General features: G+C 39.3%; 1 protein-coding gene and 1 long non-coding RNA gene across 6 annotated transcripts in view; one reads left to right on the forward strand and one right to left on the reverse strand.

Annotated features, from left to right (window-relative positions):
* The window catches only part of CDKAL1 (CDKAL1 threonylcarbamoyladenosine tRNA methylthiotransferase), a 232,859-nt gene that overhangs the window by 52,997 nt on the left and 154,379 nt on the right, over window positions 1–25,483 (reverse strand). For all 5 annotated transcript variants that reach the window (XR_014566201.1, XR_014566202.1, XM_083746947.1 and 2 more), the window contains 3 exons: window positions 17,289–17,434; window positions 3,890–4,070; window positions 1,286–1,348 (listed from right to left, as the gene is read on the reverse strand). Coding sequence is in view for 3 of the 5 variants with exons in the window: in XM_083746947.1 (XP_083603073.1) it covers window positions 1,286–1,348; window positions 3,890–4,070; window positions 17,289–17,434 (390 nt within the window). In the remaining 2 variants the exon portion in view is untranslated. The remainder of the gene's footprint in view (window positions 1–1,285; window positions 1,349–3,889; window positions 4,071–17,288; window positions 17,435–25,483) is intronic.
* LOC310848290 lies at window positions 14,483–24,709 on the forward strand. The gene is made up of 3 exons (XR_014566279.1): window positions 14,483–20,257; window positions 20,633–21,816; window positions 21,872–24,709. It is a non-coding gene; the product is annotated as an uncharacterized lncRNA (long non-coding RNA).

A 25,483-nucleotide genomic window follows, 5' to 3' on the forward strand; every position in this document is an offset into this window, starting at 1 on the left:
AAAGGGGTTAGGTTTAACCTCCGATTTGCTAGTAAAATTGAATTATTGTGTCGCAAAATGATGCATGTCTAAAAAGTGTGTCGCCCGCATGGAAAGTATGGAAAGCTCTGCTGTAGAGGGTGGGTAGAGAAGGGAGGGGATGGAAAGAAAGCACAGAGGTGAGAAAAGAGAAAAGAAAGTGGGAAACAAGGTAGGGCTCTAGCACATTGGGTTCATAGGGAGCCCAGTGAGAAACCACAGTACATGACCAGCCAGAGGGAGGAACCATCCTAGACCGATGACTGTCCTCCTTATCAAATTCATTTAAAAACCTGAATTACCAAAATTGTGATAAACATGTCATTGCTACTTGACAGGGCCGTATTGTTATCTGTTTTCCAGATGGCTACCACTAGCTACCTTGAACCATGCTCTTGCTTTTGCCTATTCAAGACAATGTCGATAGACAGGTAACAGTGATTTCTGAGATTCTTCTGCAGTTGTGAACAGTAGTGTAGGGTGTGTCATTATTCCCTCCACTCAGGATGATGTGACTGCCCACAAACACTGTTAGGGAGATGGGAATGATCTGTGCTGGAAATGGATTCCCCATAAAGCAGTAGATGCATTGATTACAGTGGGTTAACATCCACATTTTACAGTTTGAGAATCAGTTTTAGACACATAAAGAAAGCCAAGTACTTGAATTATTCCAACACACAGCTGTTCAATTACGGCTGGTGCAGAGGAGGAACGCAAAAGGCCTCCCCATGGAAACTTCACCAAAGGGTACAAATCCTAGCTAGAGGAGTATAAAAGAAAATAACCTTCTCAGAATGGTGCTGATTGACATAAGATCCACTGCTGTTGGTCTGAAAATGTGCAGAGCAAAATGTATCAAGACCCCATTGATCTCTAATGACCAAATTCAAATTAAACTACACCAAGGAATGGGAGGAAAGGGAAAACCTATAGGTGGTCCTAACAGAATCAGTGGTGTTTTATTCATGCAAGCAGGCAAAATGATTCATCAGAGTCAATGACTGGCTGGTCTAGGTAAACAGGATAGCCCTAAACTCCAACCAAAGGTAAAGGGTGGGTTGTTTTTTTTACACAGTAGGTACGTAGCTCTATCCTCAAAGATTGATCCTAGCAGTACCATGTCCCCGAGCAACAAGAACCACCCCCCAAGGTCATCACAGGGGTTGAACTGGTTGTACATCCTTTAGTAGCTTAAAGGGTGTGTATACCATCATCATTAGCAGAGTAGTATTACTGACAAAAAAAATCTGCAATTTATTTTTACCTTGTGATCATATGGGTTGTACGAGTGAAACAATCTTGACAATTCTTTCGTTCTCTGTTTTTTCTGTAGAAAAACAAGGAAACGTAGCATTATAGAACTGAAAAACAAAATTATTACATGTTGGATGAAGCCGTAGGAAACCTATTTTTATCCTAGCACTATTTGACTGCAAATAAAAAATATGCTTCATTCACATATTAGTGCTCAGGTTGGAAAGCTCCTTTTTAATAGTTTCATGTTGTGGAAATCAGAACTTTTCCACCAAGTTTTTTATTGCTGCTGTATCTATGTTGTGATTAATGCAATGAATGAATTGACTGTGGCAATCCTACTGTAAGTTTACACTGATTACTGTTAAACAACTTTTTGAAACATGTGCAAGCATGTGACAGCAAGAAACAACGCAGAGGATTATGTGTGTTTAAGATGTCCACAACTTCATTGGTTACAGTGCACACAGTTTAGTGTAGGGTAGACTGAGGATACCATCACTGGGCAGCTAAACTATACTTGCCAATGTCCTAGTTCCAGCCTATGGGCCCACCATGGTACTCAGGCAAATTCAGAGTACGGCAGCCTACCAACTAGCCAAATTGAGGGTGTGGGCAGAAAGCAGCACCCCAAAACCTTACAGGAATTCCCTCAGGATGCCCATCTCCCACTTAACTCCACCATGGATGCTGCCAAGTTCCTCTCCCACTTGTGACAAGGTTGTGACAGGTTCTCGACAACTGCTGTGAGGAAGGCTAAATCTGCTCAGAGCCAGGCCCAATTACACCTTTAGATAAATTTTCTCCTTGCAGCAAGCTGTGTACACCAACATAACTTCAATTCAAGAATAAAATGAAGGTGAGCGAGCAGGTATGTTGTTGACAGCCATGCTGCAGCTGCAAGGTGGTCCTGTATTTATAGCAGCTGATTGGCTTTTAGAAGTGAGGCCTCCGCAGAACCCTGCGCTAGCCTGATGCCAGATACCCTCTTTCAAACCCCGTGGGGCACAAACTGGCATCAAGGTGGGAATCTGGAACCTGCAGGAATAGATTCTGTGCCAACTGTATAAAGACAGATGTCCTCATGTCCTGATTTCACTGACATGCGTGGAAGCGGGCTTCCATGAGTATATCCTTAGCTGGATGGAGGCCAACAGGTTCAAATGGGTGCAATATACATGAGTTCTGAAATAAATCCAGCAACTGGGGCTGCATGTACATAGAAAACTTTTAAAAGCTGAAATCTCACTAATAACACGTTTGAACTGTCCTTCAACCAGCCTGTTCCTCTTACCAAACAGCTGATTTGCAGAAATTCAGCTTTTAAAAAGGCTTATGTACACACAGCCCCAGCTACTCTGTGATGGACTGGAGCCAGAAAATGGATTCATTTCAGTTAAGGGATTGTTAGAGAGCAGAGTTCCCATCATCACAGAACATTTACTGCCAGTCTATTATGCCACTGAGATTATGTGATAGTGCCTCAAGTTCACAGGGGTGGTCTAAGACAACTTTCATGCTATATACCAAATGCTAAGGGTTAATAAGCCAACTTTTTCTCATTTTTGTGAAAGACTGTCCCTGGATGGATGAAACACAAATTAAACTCACTAAAATAATGCACATTAATATTAACTGACACTATCGTTTTTAGCTTTGAAAGCTTTGGGACCAAAAGCAATTTAAAAAAACAGCAACCCACAAACTCCTCTCTGTATGAATTAAAATAGAGTTGATGCCATCTTGTTCAATTAAATTACTTCCCACATTAAAAGGAGCCCAGAGGAATGAGCAACAAGGTTGATAAACACAAAGTGGTTGCATAATTTTCTGACCAGATATAAGCACGTTCCTGAAAACCCCAAAGTTATAAACAATATTTGCAAAATTCCTAATAGATTTTAATGTAGAGGTTGAAAGGTGATGTACTATTTTACAATGCTATGCGATCATGGGGGATATTTATGAAGCAGGCCTCCACAGATCAGAAGAATATAACATGCAAATCTGACCTTTGATATATACTAAGATTAATATAATTTGACTTATTATATCTAGCAAAGGATTATAGTGGACATGTATGAAAGTATTGGTCTGCATAACAAATCTTCAAAAATGTAGAAAAGGTGTGTGGGTGTGGGAAGTATACCTCCAGTCTCTTTATAATTATTAGATTCTTACCAGGAACACAGTTTAGAAATAGGCAAAATTAGATCCGAAATTGTGCAAGTGGAATTCTATTCACACAACATAACTTTGCCACCTCCTTTCAATTTCCTTATTTCTCTCTGTAAATCTCTACCTTTTCGTGCGTATGATTTTGTTAACTTGTTTTAATACTTAATATGAAATTAAATGATTAGAAAACATACTCACTGAAACAGGATGATGGCTGGCAATAACAAAAGTTTAAATTGGATGAGGCCAATGGAACTAAACTCTAATCACTTCCTCAATCTCCTGCAAAAATGAAACTCCTAAGTAAAATAATAATAATAATAATAATAATTTTTAAAAATTCCTGGTATCTACTGACCCATGTATACACATCTTAACATCTCACATAAGATGAGCTGTCCTTTAAAGATGGGGAGGAGGGAGAAGGATCACTTACGACTTGGGCTGGAACTTGTTGCATTTTTGCAGCAGGAGTCCCAGGGCGTGGGTAAAACTGGTTAATAAAAAGACTTGGAAACTTGTACTCTTCTACAAGCTTCATGGTTTCTTGAAAATCTTCATCTGTTTCCCCTGGAAACCCACAAATGATGTCTGTGGCAATTGTTATTCCAGGCACTCTGAAACGAATGAAAACAAGAAGTGTTAAGCTGAAGACTGGACATATTAGCTTCTTCCCCTAGCAAAATATTAGGCATTTAGCGTGTTGCATAACATACACTGCATTTACCTATGGAAACTGACAACCATTAAATATAGCTTTATATAAGGAAAAGCCCAAACTACAAAATTCAACTAGCTTAACTGTCATGGTTTCTCTCCAATACACCCATAAATTTTAGTTCTGCAAGGAAGCTTAGAATTTCTAAGAGATCATTCTCGGCATGATACAAAAAACTAAAATTCTCAGGGTTCTTTCAGGGAAGCCGTAACAGTTAAACCATTTTATATTTGCAGCATAGATGTCTGCCCAGAGACCAAGGAAGAGGTTAGGAAGGTATCATTTTTGAAAGCGAATCACCAGCTAGACTACAATACTTCAGGGCATATCTTCGCAGCAATTCCCAGGGCTTCCAGGCTAGCCAGACTCATCGGAAGCACACCGGAAGAGACTGGGACCTTTCTAACCCATGCTGTTGATGGTAAGCCATTTGTGTGGATGGTATGCTGAATACTGGAATATTCCCCTTCTAGGGTATGGGGTGTGGACTACCAAGGGGATGTGGCAATTGTGCAATGTCAGCACATCCAAAAATGCACACTGACATATACTGAGCATATTTTTGAGCTCTTCCAGGATTTGCATAAATATGTACTCCAAAATTATAATACAGAAACATTCTGAATTCTGTCCTTGCTTCACATGGGAAAGATTTGCAACTCTGACAGGCTTAAATGAGGCAAGCTATACGACTCTACAAATGAATGGCAAGTAGCACTGTCTGACATCTCAAAGATTAATAAGATGCACATTATATTTGACAAAAAGCAGTTACAGTTTAGTTATACCAGTCATTTTAATGACACAGCTGGCATTAGCTAAAGCATGTGATACCTACAGCATTGGTAATGACATCCACTGCATGTGTATTTCCCAGTTTCTATGGGAACGTGAATGGTAAGTTTCAGTCATGCTAGATTCAGTGAAATGTCCATGACATGTGTTCCATCCAAGAAAAAAACACAAAAACCTTCTCTGATTGACATGGAATAATTTTGGTGCTAATATGGAAATTAAAAACTAATGCATTTCCCTCCCTAAATTTTTCTTTCCAAACAAAATGAAAACTTGGATAAAGAAGAGCAGCAGGCCTGACCTAAATCATAAGATCCCTATGGTTCTCCTAACATTCTTATAGATAATAATACAAACACATTTTAAAAGTAAAGAGGGTGTACAAAATCAGTAATTCATAAAAGAAAAATGAAATTACTCCATTCCTCTTTTTTCTTGAACAATTTTTAAAATTATGATTTATTATTGTTTTTTCTCAGAAAAAAATATTGTTTTTTCCTCAGAAAAAAATTATTATTTTTTTCTCAGAAAAAACAAGGAGCTGTTGGGGTATTGCATTCTAATTTGCAAGCTTAAAACAATCCCAGGGGTCTGAAATTATTTCCAGTATGTTCATATGCCAAAAAGCACTTTGCAAAAAAAGAATCTGCCAGCAGACCCATGTCTGAGCTGCATAACTTCAGATTGCAATAATAATATTGAATGACCAAATGCTCATCCTTATAAAAACAACCTCTTCAAATAGAAATCAGTCTGTCAAGGAAACGTTGTTCCTCCCTCACTTTTGGGTGAGAACCCACCCAAAATTGCATGAAATCTTGCACGCTCTATAAGATCTTGCCCAAACGGAAGTGACTGGTTCTCACCTCTAAAGCCCTAACCTGCATGGGACCAGGGTATCTTTAGTATTGCTTCCATTCATATAAATGGTCCTAAGCTTTACCATCTGGGATGGAGGCAGCATTCAGAAAATGATTCTTGGTGAAAGAATACAAATATGCATTGAGTGTCACCCTTTCATTTGCTAGCTATCTGAGGGTATAAATCAAACATCTACACCAAAAGCTATCTATATATTCCTATTGTGCCATGTAGTATACAAGTAAATGAAAAAGCACAAACAGATGTTTAGAAACTAGGGCCTGACACATCTTTAAGAAAAGCCTAAATGAAAGCCACCCCTGGCCAGTATAACAGTGTCATAAAACACTTTGTTGCAGCAGAAAATAAAATCATTCGGATCCATACTGAAAAACAAAAAATATAAATTCAGTATGCGGTATTCAAGGAAGTTTTACTAGAATAAAACTACCGAAATAAATGGACCTAACTTATCCTTGCTCTGTAATTGAAATGTATCTACTGTGAGCAAAACATTAGTTGAATACCACCCAGTTTAAGGAAGTTCCTATAAGTTCATTATTTAAGCCTTCTGTTTGGATTACTTTTAACAAACTCAAATTTGTTGATGATGTTCATACTTCCAATAAATACATCAGCAGGAGACTCCTCACAGGCAGGACACCTGCTAACGTCTTTTATTCATGTACATGCTCCTGGTGCAGAACAATTACATTGTTTCATATATTGTAAAATGTATTCTATAAGCAGTTGATATATTACTGCAGCCTACTCTGTCAGGCACTTTCCTTTGTGCTCCAGTTGCACCAAAGTACAAAATGACTTTTCACTGTTGCATTTCCTTTTAAAAGTCTGTAATGACAACACACTGCAACACTCTACAAACAGTGAATATTTTAAAATGCAAATACGTCTTTCAGGCTTTTAAAAAATGCAATTTGCTTCCATTGCTTCATATACCAGAGGGGAGAACAAGAGATGGCAATGCTTTCCTACACACATCAGGTCACAGTAACTAGAGCTTGGGTTCTGAGAGGTGCCCACCCACTCCACAAATCAGTGTTTTGTCAAGGCTTTTCATCTCTTCTCCTTTTAACTCTTGTGGCACACTACTACCACCTAATTCCCAGAAAGAAGACTTCCTCATCTAAGCTCTTGGCTACTCGATTCCATCAAACATAACCTTTGACACACACTGGCTGAACTCAGGAACAGAGGAAGCAAAATTTGCAGCAATCCAATATTTAAAGAGAAGTGGGCTACTGCAAATATACAAGCGTTCAAGCACAACCTTCAATGGGAAATCTTTGTTTTAATCACCATTACTCTCAGATTTTCAGCATCCTGACTATGAACATTTTCATTAACCTATTCGCCTGAAGTACTGAGCTGCCCCCTTCCAGAAACACGTCGTACTGTGTGTTATTTGAATGAGCCACTATCAAGTAATTCATCATCCGATAACTTTCCACAGCGTGTTTGACATATATGCTTGGTAAATTTCCTATCTATATCATGCCAAGTGGTAGGAAGAATTTATTTCCCATCCTATGAATAAATGTTAAATATCAACACATTATAAATACTACAAAACAAGGCAGAAAGGACTCTTCTGCAGAATATTTTTTGAATAGAGGAAATAAGTGGACAATTCAGATTTAGGCAGCAATTGATACATTTGATTATAAACTGAGATATCTTAAGTTCCTTTGGCTTTTTCCTTCTAGGCTTATTGACATGGTGGCATCTGTCTGTCTGTCTGTCTGTCTGTCTGTCTGTCTGTCTGTCTGTCTGTCTAACAGAATCCTCTGCTTTAATTGCATGCTGAGTGAATCGAGTCCTCTTTCTGTTTCCGTAACAGTAGTGGAGGCTTCTCAGCAAGCAGAAGTAGCCTAAATGCTTTTTCCTCCCAACTTTCATCATTGATTTCTTTGAAGGCACAATTTCAGTTTGGAGCCCCATTTGGGCTTACTTATCCTTAAACAGTCTACACTTGCCATACAAATGAAACCCTGTACAAAACTTCATTAAAGATTTATAACTTCAGATCATTACTGTTTTATGACTTTAAAATGAGAGACTTAAGACAAAAGCTCAACATCCTTAAACTTCATTTCCATTAAATCTCTAATAAATACCATCTGGTGTGTACTTTGGGGATATAATACACGTCAAAAACTCAGCCACATTATGAGAACCAGCACCAAGTTTATCTGAAATGCATATTTGAACAGATGTGTTTAAATTACATCTCCTTCTATGCACATGCATAAATTCAGAGCAAGCGTGTGTTGATTTAAAATGCATAAAAATGGGATTTGGAAATGCATCACAAGTGAATGGCATCTCAATGGATCAAGGCTCACATTACTAAAGGTCATTACTAAAACTAAGGTTTGCATTTATTAAGAGTTGCATCGGGAAAATGATCATGAGAACTGGCTTAACATTTGCTGCATGATAGCAGTCACTGAGACCTGTCAGCTAATTTTCTGTTATATCTCCACATTTAGTTTTCAGCACCATCGCTAAATATTATTTGCTCTACTAAAACAGGAGACAAAATTATTTAGCAGTAAGCTGCTCAATCTGGCTTTAAACAGCTGCTTATGCCAGTTTGGCATAAAAGCAGAAATTCCTTGCATTTGGCATGGTGATTTCAGAAGACGGAGTCCCAACAACATGAATGTCATTCTCTCAAAACCAGTTTCAAGCTACCATTATAAAATGGCATGTTCAGTAAGGAAAACTTGTCTGGATGGTTCAATAATTCATGCACAGAGCAGTGCTGATGTGTAGAGATATGGACTTGGAATGGGAAGACTTGTTTAATTCTTCACTCAGCCATGCAGCTTTTGGGGTGGTGTTGGGCAATTCAAGATTTCATAGCTTAAAACTCCTCACTGGATTTGTGTGTGACCAACCTCATCTAGCCTTGCCCCTTTGCCAAAGCCACTTACCCCTTCACATCTTACTGAAGCCCCTCCCTCCCTCTCTACACTCCTTACCAAAATCACTCTTTCCATTAGACATAATCAAACCTCTGCTTGCTGGCCTGGGCCACATGCCTGTCTGTGCTGCATGGTTGTTCGTTTTTTTAGCTTCGGCCACATGCCGGCCTGTCTGCAACTCCAGTTCCCTACTCCTCACATTCCTGCTCTGACGGCTTAGCAGCTCTGTAGCTGACAGTGCCGCCTGTTGGCAGCCATGCAAACTGCAGCATGATGACATCCTTAGGAAAATATGCATTAGGAGAAATTAAAAATAAATAGTTCAATATGAACCACCCTGACACTCCTTGAGAAAAGGGGTGTGTGAATATGCAAGATTTAAGAGCATGTGCTTCACACTTTACATCAGAAGCACAAGTCAACTGCATTTCTACAAGTCCTGCCTCTTTCGTGTGACCAGCCTATAGTCCAATCTTCTGCTGGTTTACACAGCTATGTTCAGTAGGGTTTACTCATCTTCAGGTGTTTAGGACATAGAACATGCAAAGGTGTACTATGCAAAGAAACCTTGACCTGTGGTCCACATTCAGCACAGATGTGAAAACCATCATTACCTACTGGCACCCAAAGAATCTGCTTACAAACTACTTAAGGAAATGTGCAATTTTTCTTACATGAAGCGCTGGCATGCTATGTGAGCACTCAAATATGTTAATTGTTTTATAGGTTAAAGAAAGGCGCTGTTTGTCTTTTCAAGAAGACCACTCTGTAAGTATGGTATTTAGTGTGATTCTGTTGCCTAGATACTCTGGAAGTTTCAATCAATAGTCACTGGTAACTATCCTTGCAACTGTCCTCAACATACAACGTTGTTTGAATTAACATTATTTTGCTAAGAAGGTTGCAATGCATTCATAGTGATTTCAAATTGTTATGGATGTGTTTACCTTGGAATGGCATAAAGTGGGTGAAGAACAATCAAGTTGCTACATATTCTGAACTCCAAGAATGGGAGGAAGACTGGGGGTTGCCTGGCAGTTGTGCAGATCATCTTGACAGCACAGTGCCAAACAAGCAACCTCTCCACCTCTCATTCTACATCTACAACGCTCTCTCTCCAATCTGGATTGGGACCAAAGTGGAGGAAATTTTGAAAATTCCTTTTCATGGCACTCTCCTCCTTATATAAAAATCACGCTCACTCCAGGCTGCTATGAGCTGCAGAGGGTGGGAAGAAGACAGGTACAGAGTTGTATCTGTCTCTCCCTCCACTCACCAGGATTCTTGGTTTCTTCTTTGGTGTGTTTGTGATGACAGTTCTCCCATGTCTATTTTGTCTTTTAGATCTGTTGAAATCAGTGGAGCTTAAGTTCTTAAATACTTGCAAAATGGGATTTAGGTGCAGTTACCTAAGTTGTAATCAACAACTCACGGCATTTGCTTTTGCAAATGGTTATAACTATAAATAAGCCAAGACCTTTTTAAAGTCCAGAGATGGCCTCTTGAGAAATGCTCTTCAGCAGAGTTGAGGTGGGGGTAAATGATGAGACTAGAAAACAAGTGAGCTAGCTTATAAATAATTACATGTGCCAGAAGCTGTTTGACTTGAAACAATATAAACTCAATAAAAAGTCATTGCCCTAAAGCATGAATTTAACGTTTTTATTGTTCATGTCAGTGGAATGCTTCTCTTTAAATGGTTACTTCACAAATCAGTCGATGTTTTGAAACATATTCTACGACAGCAGCACATCTAACTATTCTTGGGGAAATGGAAGCAAATAGTATGTACACTTTCAAAAACAGTGAATCTCATGGCTATGAAAACCTGGAAATACATTTCATAAAATAGCCTAGGAATGAAAACAGAAGCCACAAGTGGGGCTTACAACAAAATGGTGCAATGGGGAGGAGTGCTCCTGAAAGGTTTCCGGCCAACCAAACACGCCCTCTTTCAGCATTTCCCCACTCGATTTTCTGCCCCTCTCAAGACAGTCAGAAATATGTGCCCACGGAACACAGTTAGCCCTCAGTGGGGTGTTTGATGTCCTCCCCCTTTATACAGTATTCTAAATAGCGTGTTTTTGTCATTCTAAACGCCTCGGAATTTCCCAAGCTTGCTGATATGAATGGTGTATTTTGGCTACGCTAGGACAGGCACTCTGAGAATGATTGCATTATTAGTATATTTTATTACTGTGTGCTTGGAAAGCATGTTCTCTTCTCTTAGACAAAGTCCACAAACTTATCTCATGCTATTCCCACCATTTAAAAGCTTTATTAGAAACATTTAAGACTTACAAATACCTATATGAAACTTTTGCCTACAGAGTGGGTGAACATGCTCTTCAAATATGATGTATATATCTTCCAGTCATTTCATACCTTGTGTGTTATTTATAACTAATTTCCACTTTGATGAATATAAACACTACTATGTTTTCTTTCTTTTTGTCTGCTCACTGTGTTCCAAGGTTTCCATAAATGCTACAGACAGATCTGAATAATTGCTAGATTTTATATCATCTAAGGAAAGTGGCTTTTGCTTTGTTGTTGCAAGCTGCTACGGTGTAACATACACTCTTTTGCTCTGTACCCAAACTATCCTAGTTATTCTGCAGCAAGCATCCAGAATCAGCATCACCATCTAAAGGTCACAACATATTGTCAATGATACATGCCCCCAGTGATTTTCATTGAATGTTGAATCCAAAGAAAACCTCTTAGTAACTCAAAAGCTCACTCACTATTTTGTAGTCTTTACTTGAGATGGTTTAAAATAATTATCCAATACATTTTCCAACATGATTTCAAATTGGAAGAGTTATCTTTGCTTGGCCAGTCCAACTCTATTCCCCATCACAAAATAGGTAATTTGTATTACTCTTCTTAGGCTTTAACGATCTGAGGGTGTTTTCAGTGAAAACTATTACCCACATGGAAGGAGGAAACCTAAATATCTTAAGCAAATACATTCCTTGACTAAGAGTGAACTGCATACAGAAACTAAGCAGAGTACACACTGTATTTTCCACAGTGTTATAAACAGGTCCCCTGTAGGCAAGAGGCTAGACGATAAATGATCGGAATGAATGGAATGAAGAAGTGAATGTCTGGAAGTTTTAAATGTAACACTAAGTCACAGGCCAATGTTTCTGAATGCAGGATTCAAGGAAGAGGGTATATTGCAAGACTAATGGCTAACTGAGATAACACTTTTTCGGTCACTGCTCAATTGGCTGACTTAAGCAGTAGGTGTATGAATCAAGTCTGCTTGAGGACTGAAACACACACTGTGGGTGAAACTATCCTGTCACTTCATAAAGTTCCTGACCAAAGTTAACTGCCACATCTCTAGGGGGAAACCCAAAGCTTTTTCTTTTTTTTAAAGGACAGACAAGTCTAGCAACAAGTTAACTTTATTAAGAAAATGTGTTGTTGTTTTTGGATATAAAAGCTAACTTTTCTAAATAAAAGAAAGTACTTTTTTATGCAGGCTGAAGATCATCAATCAGATACACTCAAGTTAAAATCATAGAGAAGGATGCATGGCACGAGGTGGGCATCTTCACTGTACTCTTTTCAGCATCTGCTAAATATATTTTTGTTTAAGCAAGCCTATCCAGACATGCAGAAGTTGCCATGTGTTTAACCATGTGTTACAGCTTATTATTGATTTCAGGTTTCTTTTTTTGAATGTATGAATGTTTTAAATATTTGTTTTTAACTGTTTTTTACTGACCATTTTACTGTTTTATTCTTTGTGTAAAGCACTTTTATTAAAATCAAAGGCGATATAACTGCTGTGAAATAAACAAACTAGCATTAAGCCTAACATTAATATTACAAACCTTATATATGATATTATCTTCTTCTCCTCCTCATATTGTATGCATATGAGGGCCTGAAAATTTCATCAAGCATTTAAAATGATAATTCTACTGCTGCAAGTGTATGAGCTACCAGAAAAGCCGTATTTTAAAAATCCATTAAGAACCCTTCATTTGAAAAGCATTACGATCTATTGGATCAGTGATCTGTAAATGAAGAAGGATCAGCAAAAGGACTGTAATTAATCTGAAGGTGCTTGTCAAAAATTGCTTGTTAATATTACATGCTGATGATGAGCATTAGTAGAAAGCGAGCTGTGCAGCACTGCTGAGGAAATGCACTGTCTGAAAAACTGCACTTGCCAAAATTTAGATACACAAAACACATGGGATATTGTGCATCCAAAAGCCTCACATGATTATTTGTTACTATCTAAATTTCAATTGATGATGAGTTATATATTAATTCATTAAGAATGTATTTCATCCTTCTTTGCAGAAAGTGGGGCAGCTTCCAACTTCTACACATTGTGAAAATATTTAAAATGTAATAAATTACAAAAATGCTCCGTGCCAGAATGGTCAAAATACAACAAATGCTTCAATTCCATTCAATGGGAAGCCTAACGTCTGTTTTGCTAGAGGCAGCTTAGCATAAGAGAACCATTCTGGGGAAACAAAGACATGAGTTTATTTATTCAAGGTGGCAGTTGAGCAAAGAGGGCAGGCACTGGAGACCCACTAGAATGGCCAGAAGGATGTGTGAGTGTCCTTGGGTAGTTTTCATATTGCCATGTCTGGGGTTCCTGTTGATGTTTTAGCTATGTTGTGGAATTCAAAGATGAGGTGGGTGCTTCAATATAAGCAACTACGGTATCTTCCTGTATAGGCTGCCTGGGCTGGAAGCTGGGGACACTGTGTTGCTGTGTTTCTGTATTTATCTCAATGGCATATTCCATAAGATTCTGCTTATTTTGGGGGGCCCACATGCATTGGTTCACTATCTACATAAACTGTTCAGAGAGGTCATCCAGAAATTTAGAGTGTGGTTATCCAATATGTGGCCTACATCTTATTTTTATTTGATTTTGATGAGGTGGTAGACCAGTATTTGAGATTCCTAATGAGTCAGATGAGAAGCAACATACTGAAACTCAGTTCAGGTAAGAAAGAAGTGCTGCTGGTCAGTTGTTCACCTGTCAGACTGATGGAACTCAATCTGTTCTGGATGGGGTTGGGCCCCCTGCTAAATGGGCAAAATACTTATACATTAAATTAAAAAGTGATTGGGCTTTTGTACAGAACCATGTACAGAAGCAGAAGTATGGCCAGCAGCACTATTCAGCTCCAAAATGAATACGTCATTCAAAGCTGCATCATCATTATTAAAAGGCCTAGTTGAGCAACACAAGAGCAGTCAACTATAATGCTGAAACTCTGACAGCTAACAAAGTAATTAAAATCAGTTAAAAATATGAGATTTTCACCGCCATTCTTAAGTTGCTTAAACTGATTTATGTCAGTGAAGTGAATACAAAAAAGTGACATTCAGATCTAGGACATTTTTTCAACTGTTGTTACCAAATATTATATACAGTGGTACCTAGGGTTAAGTACTTAATTCGTTCTGGAGGTCTGTTCTTAACCTGAAACTGTTCTTAATCTGAAGCACCACTTTAGCTAATGGGGCCTCCTGCTGCTGCCGCGCCGCTGGAGCACAATTTCTGTTCTTATCCTGAAGCACTATTTCTGGGTTAGCAGAGTCTGTAAATGAAGCGTATGTAACCCGAGGTACTACTGTATTATAAAAACGGTGGATAAATGCAACATATAAATGCTTCGGGGGAAACTGATCATTTGATCATTCCTGCAGTTGCAGGAATGAGCAAATGATCAGTCCCCCAAAGCATTTTCACTCCACCGCATTCACAAATATTTCATACAAATTGTTTTTAGAGAAATGGGAACATGGAATTTAGATGTACTGTGGCAGCATCTCCTGTTTCTCTGGTGTTATGTTCAGTGCTACAATGCCCAACCTCAGCTCTTGATCATGACTCATGTGTATGTTTGCAGCTAGGTTTTTGAATTTCAGCATTACAGCCAGGTGGAGGAAGAAGAAAAAATGGTGGGACTACTGAACGGACCCATAGATATTCTATTAATACAACATATTAGTGCTAGAAACTGCAGGCGCCTGATGTAATGTTTTGCTTTTGCAATGTCTGTGATGAGATGTCTATATGGGAATAGCTATACAGGAAGGTCATAGTTGGCTGCCTCTAGGAGATGAGACACTACAAATAAAGACCTCCCTATATACAGTAGCAAAGAGAAATGAGTTTTACAGATGTGACCAGCTTCAAATATCCAAAATGTGCCCCTGCTCCCAGCAGACCTAGACTATATGTTGGAAATATTTTCTCATGCTGTCTGGCAACTCTTAGTTACTGGGTCCACTACATGAAGAGGTAGAATTTTAATACAATTTTAATAAAAATAATTATGTTAAAAAAGCTTGGATTTCAAACTTTTATCATTTTTTTTAAAAAAAAGCTAATGGAGAATTCCTTAGGTTGGACTGATATATACTCAATAACCAGCTGTCAAATTTGGATATTAAATAATTATATGCATATTTTGTGCTATGACTGCTCAATTGAATACATTTCTACATAAGTCAATGTCTGCGTGTGCTCAGCAGCTTTGCTTGGTTATTTGACAGCAAGATGCTATTGTAACAATAGCTGCCAACTTTCAACACTCCAAAGATTAATGAGTCAGCTTTAATCTTTGAATATATGCAGTTCCATACAAAGCAGTATAAATTAAAAATAATGGATACTTTGATGCTTTGTTTGAAGAAAATACAATATTGCCAATCATACTGTAAAATTATAGTGGCAATAAATAAAATAACTGTCCCAATCAATCTAACAATGAATAAAATATTTTTTTTAGAAGTGATGTAATAAAACAAACTTTAGTATCACTCCTGGTCATTTGCTACGTGTAATCACATGGTAGAGTTCCACAGCCCATGTGGGCTGTGGGAGTTTATTGGAGTAGTTACCTTAGAAAAGTTTTTTTTTTCTGCTTCAGAATCTATAGGTAAAGAAAAATGGGCTAAATACAGTTGCTTGCATGAAGCCTTAAGCGGAGTCCTGAATTTGAAGTACCTGGGATCAATATGATCAGTTTTAAGTGTCATTAGAGAAAACGTGGTTCTGGTTAATTATTGGTGCAGAAATTAAAAGTTTTACAAATATCACTGCAACTGGAAGTGTTCAAAGCCATTTTTACATATGGTTTGGGGAATATTAAAATCTATTCATTCAGCTTTTCTGCAATCTCTATTTCCCTCCTTTAGCACATCTTTGACTCCCTTTTTGTTCAAAGGTCCAAGCATCATCCTAGCCAATTATAGGTTTTAGAATGTATTTTTATGTCATGTGTGAATTACACTGTATATGCTTTGATGGAAAGTGGTTTAAAATATTTAAAATAAAAAATGGATATTTACTTTATTTCTATTCCATTGCTAACTCTGAGGAGCTTAGGACAACAGGTATCTAGGTTTTCCCAGCTGGTCTACCATCCCACCCTTTCAAGGCTTGGGTGATTACATATTAATTACAACAGACCATTCTTGCCCAGACCATATTGTTCCTGCTCCCAGAGAAACTATTTACAGCAATCCTACTTTTATCACTAAAGGCCAAATTATGAGTAGTCATTGGGAAAATGCAACTATTAAAGTTCCTAGAGCATGAGCTTTGTCTTTTTTAAGAGTAGTATGGTTTTTGGTGAAGATGGCTACTTCCTTTTCCAAAATCTGTTGCATCTTTAAAATCTTGAAAAGCTGAGAAATAATTTAGATCCCTACAAACATTTTCTTTTCATACAACAATGCTAACTCGTTCAGTGACTTCTTCAGAAAAAAGAGAGATACATACATATAGTCAACAGCACTATTCTATACAGATCTGCTCAGAATTCTCATTGTTAATAGTGCATACTTCCAGATAGGAAAGTAGCCTAAAATAATTATAAGTCAGACATTCCATAAAAGGACAATCAGTACAATTTTCGGTAAATAGTTTGTTCACAGTTCTCAATAATTGAATTGCTCATTTCATGCTGCCTGCTGTAAATATTTCTTAGATAGGAACAGGATTCTGTTTGTTGGAGCCAATGGAAAACACTTTCAAAAAGACTTCTACTGTTGTGAAAATAATTCATGCCATTATGGAAAAGGATTCTGAACTAAAGCCATAAATTGTAATAATTTGCTAAAGTTAATTCCTTGGATTAACACACAAAAGCCATCCTATCCCATACACAGTAAATATAAAAGAAACTTTAGAGTGTATTATCCTGTTATGTTATTGCAGCTTGCAGGGTTTTTTTGCACTCAGTGTCAACTATCCTGAAAAGAAACATTGAAGAAAATTTCAATGAAATACATTCCAAAAAATCTATATATAGTTATTCAGGCGTAACTTGAAATAGATTAGAAGCCCACTGGATAAACCACATCAAAGCAACTGTTGGCACAGACAAATTCTGAAGATACAGAAGGATTATTTTCTTTTCTACCTTAATTGTGATGTTGCAGGTTAACTGCTGAAAACCAGGGTGGCGGGAGCTTTTGATTTTTTTATTATGCATTAGACTTACTTTTCTTTAAGGAAATCCACTACCCTTTTGAAGTCCGCCACACAGTATTCCCTCTTCATGTCCATGAGTACGCTATCAGAGGCACTTTGAACTGGTACATGAAGAAATGCATAGACTCTTGGATGGTTGAGAATTTTTGCCATTTCCTAGAAGATTAAAAATGAAAACAATAACATTTTTACCACATCCTGATAGGCACGCCATTGCCTCCATTCATCACCAGCTTACAGAATGTAATATTAACCAGCATTACAACACACATTTGTGTGAGGATGCACTGGAGTACTCAACATTTTATTTATGATGAAATCACATGCACCTGCAATGGATCACCAATGAATACGTGAAACATATTTACTGAAAAGCATCATGTCTGAGGTGGAGTAAAGGAATATGGAAGTTTCGAGGTGCTGCATTGTAAAGCCCCCCCCCCCCCGCCCTACAAGTCAGCACTTGATAACACAGTAATTAAGTATACACATGTGTGAACTAGCCCTCCTCCAATTCTGTTACTTCTTCTGTTTTCACAATTTCCTGCTGGCAATTTCCCCTTACCAAAATTGAGGCCTAGGTGAAGAACATGAATATCTCTTCATTCTATTGGAGTCACAATTTGACTTGCTGTCTGCTGATATGTCCCGGGAATTTTGTAAAATACAAAATAAAAATCCCAATTTCAAACTTGTACTAAATTGGGTGCTTTAATTTAATTTTTTTTACTACTCAGTTATTTTTCCTGATGCCTGGAAATATTCTCCTTTCTACCTCCTTGTACTTCTATAAATTATACTGTGAGACAGCAGATAACACCTCAAAATTTCAGTGCTTCTGTAAGTCCATAAGCCAACTGAGGCAAGGTCCAAGCATTATTTGCTTATTTGCATTTCTCCACCACCTCATAACATAACTTGTTTTGAATGACATATATCATAACCAGGATCCCCACAACTATTTTTACGTACACAAGAGGCCTTTGAACATGCATTTCTCAGGCAGCAGATGAGTTATATCATGACAAACCATTGTTGAATTTCAAGGAACTTTCCAAATCATTGGGCATCACCCAAGCCCTCAGAAGTTGCTAACATAGCACTGGATGCTAACCAGCAAATGGAAAGTTGAAACACATAAGGACTTATGAGCCACAGCCAACAGGGAGATTTTTCCTGCTTCTATTATGTTCAATTCAATATAATACAAGGTGTTAGTAAATGAAGCCATGGAAGATGGTTTAGGACACAGAGAGTTAGAGCCAACCAGGTCACTGTGCGAGCAGAACAGCTTCCATGAGTGTGGCGAAAGTCCTTTCCCTCTCATCTAGATCCTACGTCGTAAAATTAGTCCTAGCTTTATTATGATAAGCAGGTTATAAAACATGGCACAGAACGAAAATCTAAAGTTGGGGGGTTCCCCAAAATATTTTTATTGGTCTTTTCAGAGATTGGAGGTGTCAAGTGAACTGCCACACACAAATATTGTAGCATTATTTTACTATATAACTTGCTGGGGTTGATATATTATAAAAAACCTTGCTGCAGAAAGTTTAACTGCTCTAAAATAATAATAATCCAGAGAAACAACTCTTCTTCCTCCTTCCATGTAATCTCATTTGTATTTACATCACCACGTTAGATGCATTCTAAAGTCGAACAAAAGTACTATCTTGTTCTTACACAAGTAATTTAATTTAATGTAAAAAGCCAAAAAAGCTACAGATAGCAACACGTTTCCGCATAATTTTATGATGTTTTCTGGGATATGTTCTTATTAAGCTTCTTTTTCCCCTCATTCTCTCATTTAAAAATTATATACAAAATATGCATTCAAAAAACGAAAACAAAATCCTGATACTAATGAATCAAATTGCATTACTGCAGATTATTCAGATGATGTCGTAAAGCAGAAAAATGTGTCAGGTCATCTGTCAAGGAACACAAAAGATTTTATGCATTCAAGTCAAACAAATGACAGATTTGTAATAGCAGAGGTGGTGGCTGATAGGACTTTAATTAGCCATCAGAATATAAATACCTCATATACTGATATCTCATTTGGTTATTAATGAATATACAAATATTAAAAGAAAAACTGTCGACAGTTAATTATGCAAGGTATACATTTGCTCTGTGTTAATAGCATTATCTTTTGGCCCTGGTGTCCTGAGCCAATAGCAATTATAAAGATATGCTGTTTCTTCTTCTTCTTCTTCTTCTTCTTCTTCTTCTTCTTCTTCTTCTTCTTCTTCTTCAAAGAAGATAATTTTATTCTTTGTAAAACTGTATTTTTCGGTGATACTTACATTTGCTACCAAAAATCTACAGACTCAATTAATGTTGATCATCCTCCTGCTGCTAATCCATGAACAAAATTAGCCTTAGCTCCAAAGATTTGCCACAGGCAGATGGCATTTATAAGTGACTGACAGAGGACTTGACACCGAGCACAAGATTTATGAGTGGAAAAGTCTGCATTCAAATATCCCCCCCCCCCACTATCATGGAATAATAGGAATTAAAGAGAACATTTGTGATGGATTTTAATTGCTGTAGGCTGCTTTGGGATCCCATTTTAGTTGAAAAGACAGAAAGAAATGCTAGGGCTGAATCAGGGATGCACAAGTGGTACTCTACTCATGCAGCAGGGCTTTTCTGGCCCCACTTCTCTCACAATCAACTACACACTCACAAAGCTATACCAGAGCACTGAGGAACTCCCTTGAATGGCATGGGATGTGGTACTCTGCTTGTGCAAACTGCCTTAGCCCTACTGGGACAGTTCAGCTGGTAGAGCATGAGACTCATAAACTCAGGGTTGTGGGTTCAAGACCCACGCTGGGCAAAAGACTCCTGCATTGCACAAGGTTGGACTAGATGACACTCGTGGTCCCTTCCAACTCTACAGTTCTATGGTTCTACTGCTGTTCATTCCCCACCACCATCAGTACCACATCTCACATTGTGCTGGTAAAGGTAAAGGTAAAGGTACCCCTGCCCGTACGGGCCAGTCTTGACAGACTCTGGGGTTGTGCGCCCATCTCACTTAAGAGGCCAGGGGCCAGCGCTGTCCGGAGACACTTCCGGGTCACGTGGCCAGCGTGACATCGCTGCTCTGGCGAGCCAGAGCCACACACGGAAACGCCGTTTACCTTCCCGCTGGTAAGCGGTCCCTATTTATCTACTTGCACCCGGAGGTGCTTTCGAACTGCTAGGTTGGCAGGCGCTGGGACCGAGCAGCGGGAGCGCACCCCGCCGCAGGGATTCGAACCGCCGACCTTTCGATCGGCAAGTCCTAGGCGCTGAGGCTTTAACCCACAGCGCCACCTGCGTCCCCACATTGTGCTGGAGGGTTCCCTAACTCTCAGGGGTTGCTGGGAATTGTAACAGGGAAGAGGGGAGAGGACCCCACCCCGTGTCCGCTGTACAAGCAGAATTCTGCTCATGCAAAACCTGAATCTGTACCATGCTAAACTATTGTATGATAAAAACAACCACCTTGAAATCTAAGAAGAGAGTTCAAAGAACCTACAAATTCACTTCTGCTCCAAAAGGCATGGGAATTGTAAATTACAGCACCACCCTTAACTTGCCCACCATGAAAGCAGTAAAGAGGCTGACAGTCTTAGATATGTGTTCGCTTACAACTAAGCCGCCATGCATACACGCTATGCCTTGATCTTTCAGCAACAGTAAAGCTGGCACTGCATAAAAATTTAATAAGAATTTTCTTACATACTGAAATTCCCATTGGAAAGAACGGATGCAACAGCAACCTCCATTTGGAAAGAAATCCTATTGCTGGTCACAGATCAAATGAAGTGACTCTGGGAGAATACAGAGGAGCAGCATCTTTGGCACTGGCAGGGGTGAAAGATGGCATGGAAAGGGGAAGGCACCACAGTGAATGGGGGTAGTGGGTGAAATGACAGAATACAGGGACTGGGTACAATGGACAAGAAATAGGTGGAATGATAGGACTATGGTTCCATCCATCAGTCAGTAAAAGAGAACCTGCTCTGTTGTGGCTTCCCTTTTCCCACCCCACTCCCTTTTCCTTTAATATTGTGTTTGTTAAGATGTGAGACTCCATCAAGGCCTGCCTCTCTGCATGTAGGAAAGTAGCATGTCTCAGGTAAGATTTCAGCTCTACTGTCATGTGAATTATCCAAGGGAAGCAAGGTTGTTGTTTTTTTATGAGGGAGAATTCAAGCATCGAGTTCCCCCACTTGTTACCTTAAATGGTACTGTCTAGAAAGGGCTGTGTTTTGGGGTATTTCCAAACATGGTAGCTTCATGAACATGGCTAAGATGAAAATCAGGAAAGACTATAGGGCTTGCTAAACAACACTAAGGAATGGTTAACTGATAGCACAGAAATAATACAATTGTGATGAAATCAACTCAACACATTTCTCAAAGGTGGCAAATTCTGTTAACACTGGGAAATATATTTCTATCACTCGCTAAATACATTTCACATCTTCTAAACAACTTTACAGTGTAGAATATTGAAGTATTTATTGTGTTATAAGGTGGGAGAGAGAGAGAGAGAGAGAGAGAGAGAGAGAGAGAGAGAGAGAGAGACAGAGAGAGAGAGAGAGGAGAAAATTAGTGGTTGTACAACAATACATTTTTAAGTGTTGTGTCAGAGCATGTCTGGAGAAGTGAAAGAGCAAAGAAATGCTATTGTAACTTGCTGTACCATTGGCATTTTGTGGGCATTCAAAGGAAGGGGAGGTGGAAAGCACCATACAGCACTCGACTCTATGGCTGGTGTATCACTGAAACATCCTGAATTAATAATGATGATAAAATCCACAGATGGCATATGGTGGGGTTTGAACTAGACTCAGTTTGACAGGTAACATGGAAGGCTATGCATCTCATCTCATCTTGTGAAATTAAGCATTTAAATGGCACTAGCAGATGTGAGCGGCCTTTAAATTTACCTATATACCTTCACACTCAAACACAAGGTGCAGTACAGACAGGGAAATTGTGAAAATGTTTAAAAAGGCTCATATCAACTGATTTCTGAAGCAACAGCAAAGCAAGCAGCATTTAGAGCCAGATTTCTCAACGGCATAATTTCACTGCTTCAGTTTACTTGCTACTTACACTGACAAACATGGGCCTTAAAAGTGTTTACCACACAAACATACATACCGCAGAATATCCAAAGTTTCATCTCAGGGGGAAAAAACAACCATAGAAGAAACTCATATACAAGCCCAGTGTTCAAATTCTGGCACTCTTTGGCTCACTAATTCTGATCCTGACAATGTAACCTCTATATAATGAAGGGAGACAATCTCCACATGGTCTCTCCCACAGCTCAGTGGAAAGAGCCCTCTGATCTGCAGATTAGTGGAGATGATTTCTCTGTAACTACTCTCATCTCTCAGCTGGAAAAACCCTCCTCCAGCTCCTGATGGAGATGATGTCACTGCAGTGCTCCAGAAGAACTTATTATACTGCTCATCAAGTCAGAAAGCTGCAGACAATCAAGGTGGAAGGCAAAAGCAACACAGTGGATATCAATTTATTTTTTTTAAGTTGCTACTTTAGTTTTTCTAAATGTTGCTCTCTGTCCATTCTCCATTGCTGGTTCTAATAGCCTTGGCTTTCACCAATGTTGGCCATTGATGCGATCTCTCAAGATCATTTCTAAGAACAAATGAAGTGCACCAGCTGTTCTTAAATGATTTTGAGTGGCAAGTATGGGTGTGAAGCAACAGGAAACGATGGAGATGCATGTTAACAAGAGCTGTGGAAGCATTCTTACCAAGGAAGTTGCAGGCAACTTTTAGAGAACAAAGCTTTTATTTAGTAGGCCCAAGAAATTTAGGTTCTAGCCCTGCCTTCAAGTACCATATGTCCATTAACTGACCTGGATGAAATGTAAAGCCATGAAAATCATGCTGACTTTTCTTCAGTTCATAAAACTAAATCATGCTAAAAAGAACAAATTTAAAATACTCCATATTGTGGCTATACAATAGGAATAAGCTGCCTACTGTATCCTGCAATCTAAGCTAAGCTTTGCCTTGAGGATTTATTGCAAGACCTTAGACTCAGCCACTTAACAGCTCAGATATAGGAAAGCTCATCTTCAATACTTCACAAAGAATTTGAGGTCTTGAAAAGCATTTTGCTTTGATGTAACACCTCAGGTTCTGCAGGGCTTACTTTGTTCTAAAGGGGCTTCTCTGGTAAAATCAAAGTGCTCTAAATCACATTTTCTGAATTTTGTAAACATGCTCAGGCTTCTGTAAATGAATTAGCAAAATGCTATGCAAACTGAACACTAACTCAGTATAAGCTCAAGCTATGCAGTCTACAGGTTCTCTTTGATACAACAAGCTCAGTTCCTGATAGCTTTAATTCCAAAGAAAACTGTTTTGGGCAATTCCAGGCAGATGACTTGTTCTGAGCAAGTATGTCTCCATATTAGAGTTCAAAGCAAAACAGAGTGAGCTAAACTTTAAAAATACAGGGAGTTTCCTATTCAAATTCCTCATTGGCAAGAACTGATGAACAAAGTGACATTATCTCTCTGCGTGCTGTCGGAAGCAAACTGTGAAATGCAATATTTACCCCCAGAAGTACAGTGTCATCTAGAAGTAGATGACTTTAAAGAAGTAGATGAATTTAAAATATACATGACAAAGAAGTAAGATCCTGTTCATGTGTTGCTTTCCAGAAAGGAAACTTGACACATGATGGATACAATCTTATGTTTTCACCACTATGAGGACAAAACAACAACTAAACCAGGCTGTATAGGGGAGGCTTTTACAGTAAAACCTCGGTTGTCAAACGTAATCTGTTCCGGAAGCCCCCTTGGCTTCCGAAACATTCGGCAACCGAGGTGTGGCTTCTGATTGGTTGCAAGAGCTTCTTGCACTCAAGTGGAAGCCCCGTCGGATGTTCGGCTTCCGAAAAACGTTCAGAAACCAGAGCATTTACTTCGGTGTTTTCAGTGTTCGGTAGCTGAAATGTTTGAAAACGGAGCCGTTCAACAACCAAGCTTTGACTGTATCAAGATGTACTGCATTAACACAAATACCATACAGCCCACTTCCAGTTTACATTTTCCTCATGGAAAGGGGTGAGCACATGCCTGTGACACAGGTTGGGTTTTCTCTGAAGAAAACCATTATTGAAGTTTCCCTTAACCCACCTGCAACACAAAATTCTGTGAAAGTATGAGCTCCTTTGACAATGTTATTTCATAAAAACATACTAGTGTACAATTTCTGTTCATAATCTGATAGACAAAAGAATTCTAAAATAATTTTGGGATGATCATCTATGAAGGCAGAATGTTGTAACTTCCCATCCGAGCCAGAAGTCTGCTATTAGTTATTTTGGACCCTATCATCACAGCATGCAATTAATGTCAAGAATTCACTCCATTGCTTTATACCTTATTTTTCGCCCTATAGGACACACCTAGATTTTTTTGGGGGGGGGAATAAAGGGGGAAAATTATTTTTCCCCCCAGGCGCGGAGCTGGGGCGGGGGAAGCCCGAGCTTCCCCCAACCCCAGCTCCCAGAACAGGAAGCACTCCGCAAGCCCGAGCTTCCCCCTCCCCCAGCCCCCAGAACGGGACCCAGAGCCATGCTGAAGCTGCGTGCAGACCCCAGCCCCCAGAACAGGTTGCCGCCCCAAGCCTCAGGCGCCTGGCAGGACCTCCCGCAGGGCGCGGGAGGCTTGCGGACACCTTCCTGAAGCACGGGGCCTCCTCCGGAGGGTGCCCCGTGCTCCGGGCTGCTGTCCGCAAGCCTTGTGAGCCCGTGGGAACTCCCCCAGGCTCGCAAGGCTTGCGGATAGCTTCCTGAAGCCTGGAGAGCGAGAGGGGTCGGTGCGCACCGATGCCTCTCGCTCTCCAGGCTTCAGCGAAAGCCTGCTTTCGCCCCATAGGATGCACACACATTTCCCCTTCATTTTTGCAGGGGGAAAAGTGTGTCCTATAGGGCGAAAAATACGGTATATTTATCACCACCCAGGGACCTCTTTCTTATCACCACTACTTGAAACAAAAGCAAAGGTTGTTCTGGTTAAGGAAGATGCTTTCAGAAGTAGTCACCACCCCTCCAACTCTCGCTACCTCTAATCCTGCACACAATGCACATTGCTGAGGAATTTATAATTTCAACTGGCCCTAAAGGCCAGATGGGGAAGGCATCTGTGAT

The sequence above is a fragment of the Podarcis gaigeae genome, assembly GCF_964106915.1.
Source record: "Podarcis gaigeae genome assembly, chromosome: 7".
Taxonomy (NCBI): domain Eukaryota; kingdom Metazoa; phylum Chordata; class Lepidosauria; order Squamata; family Lacertidae; genus Podarcis; species Podarcis gaigeae.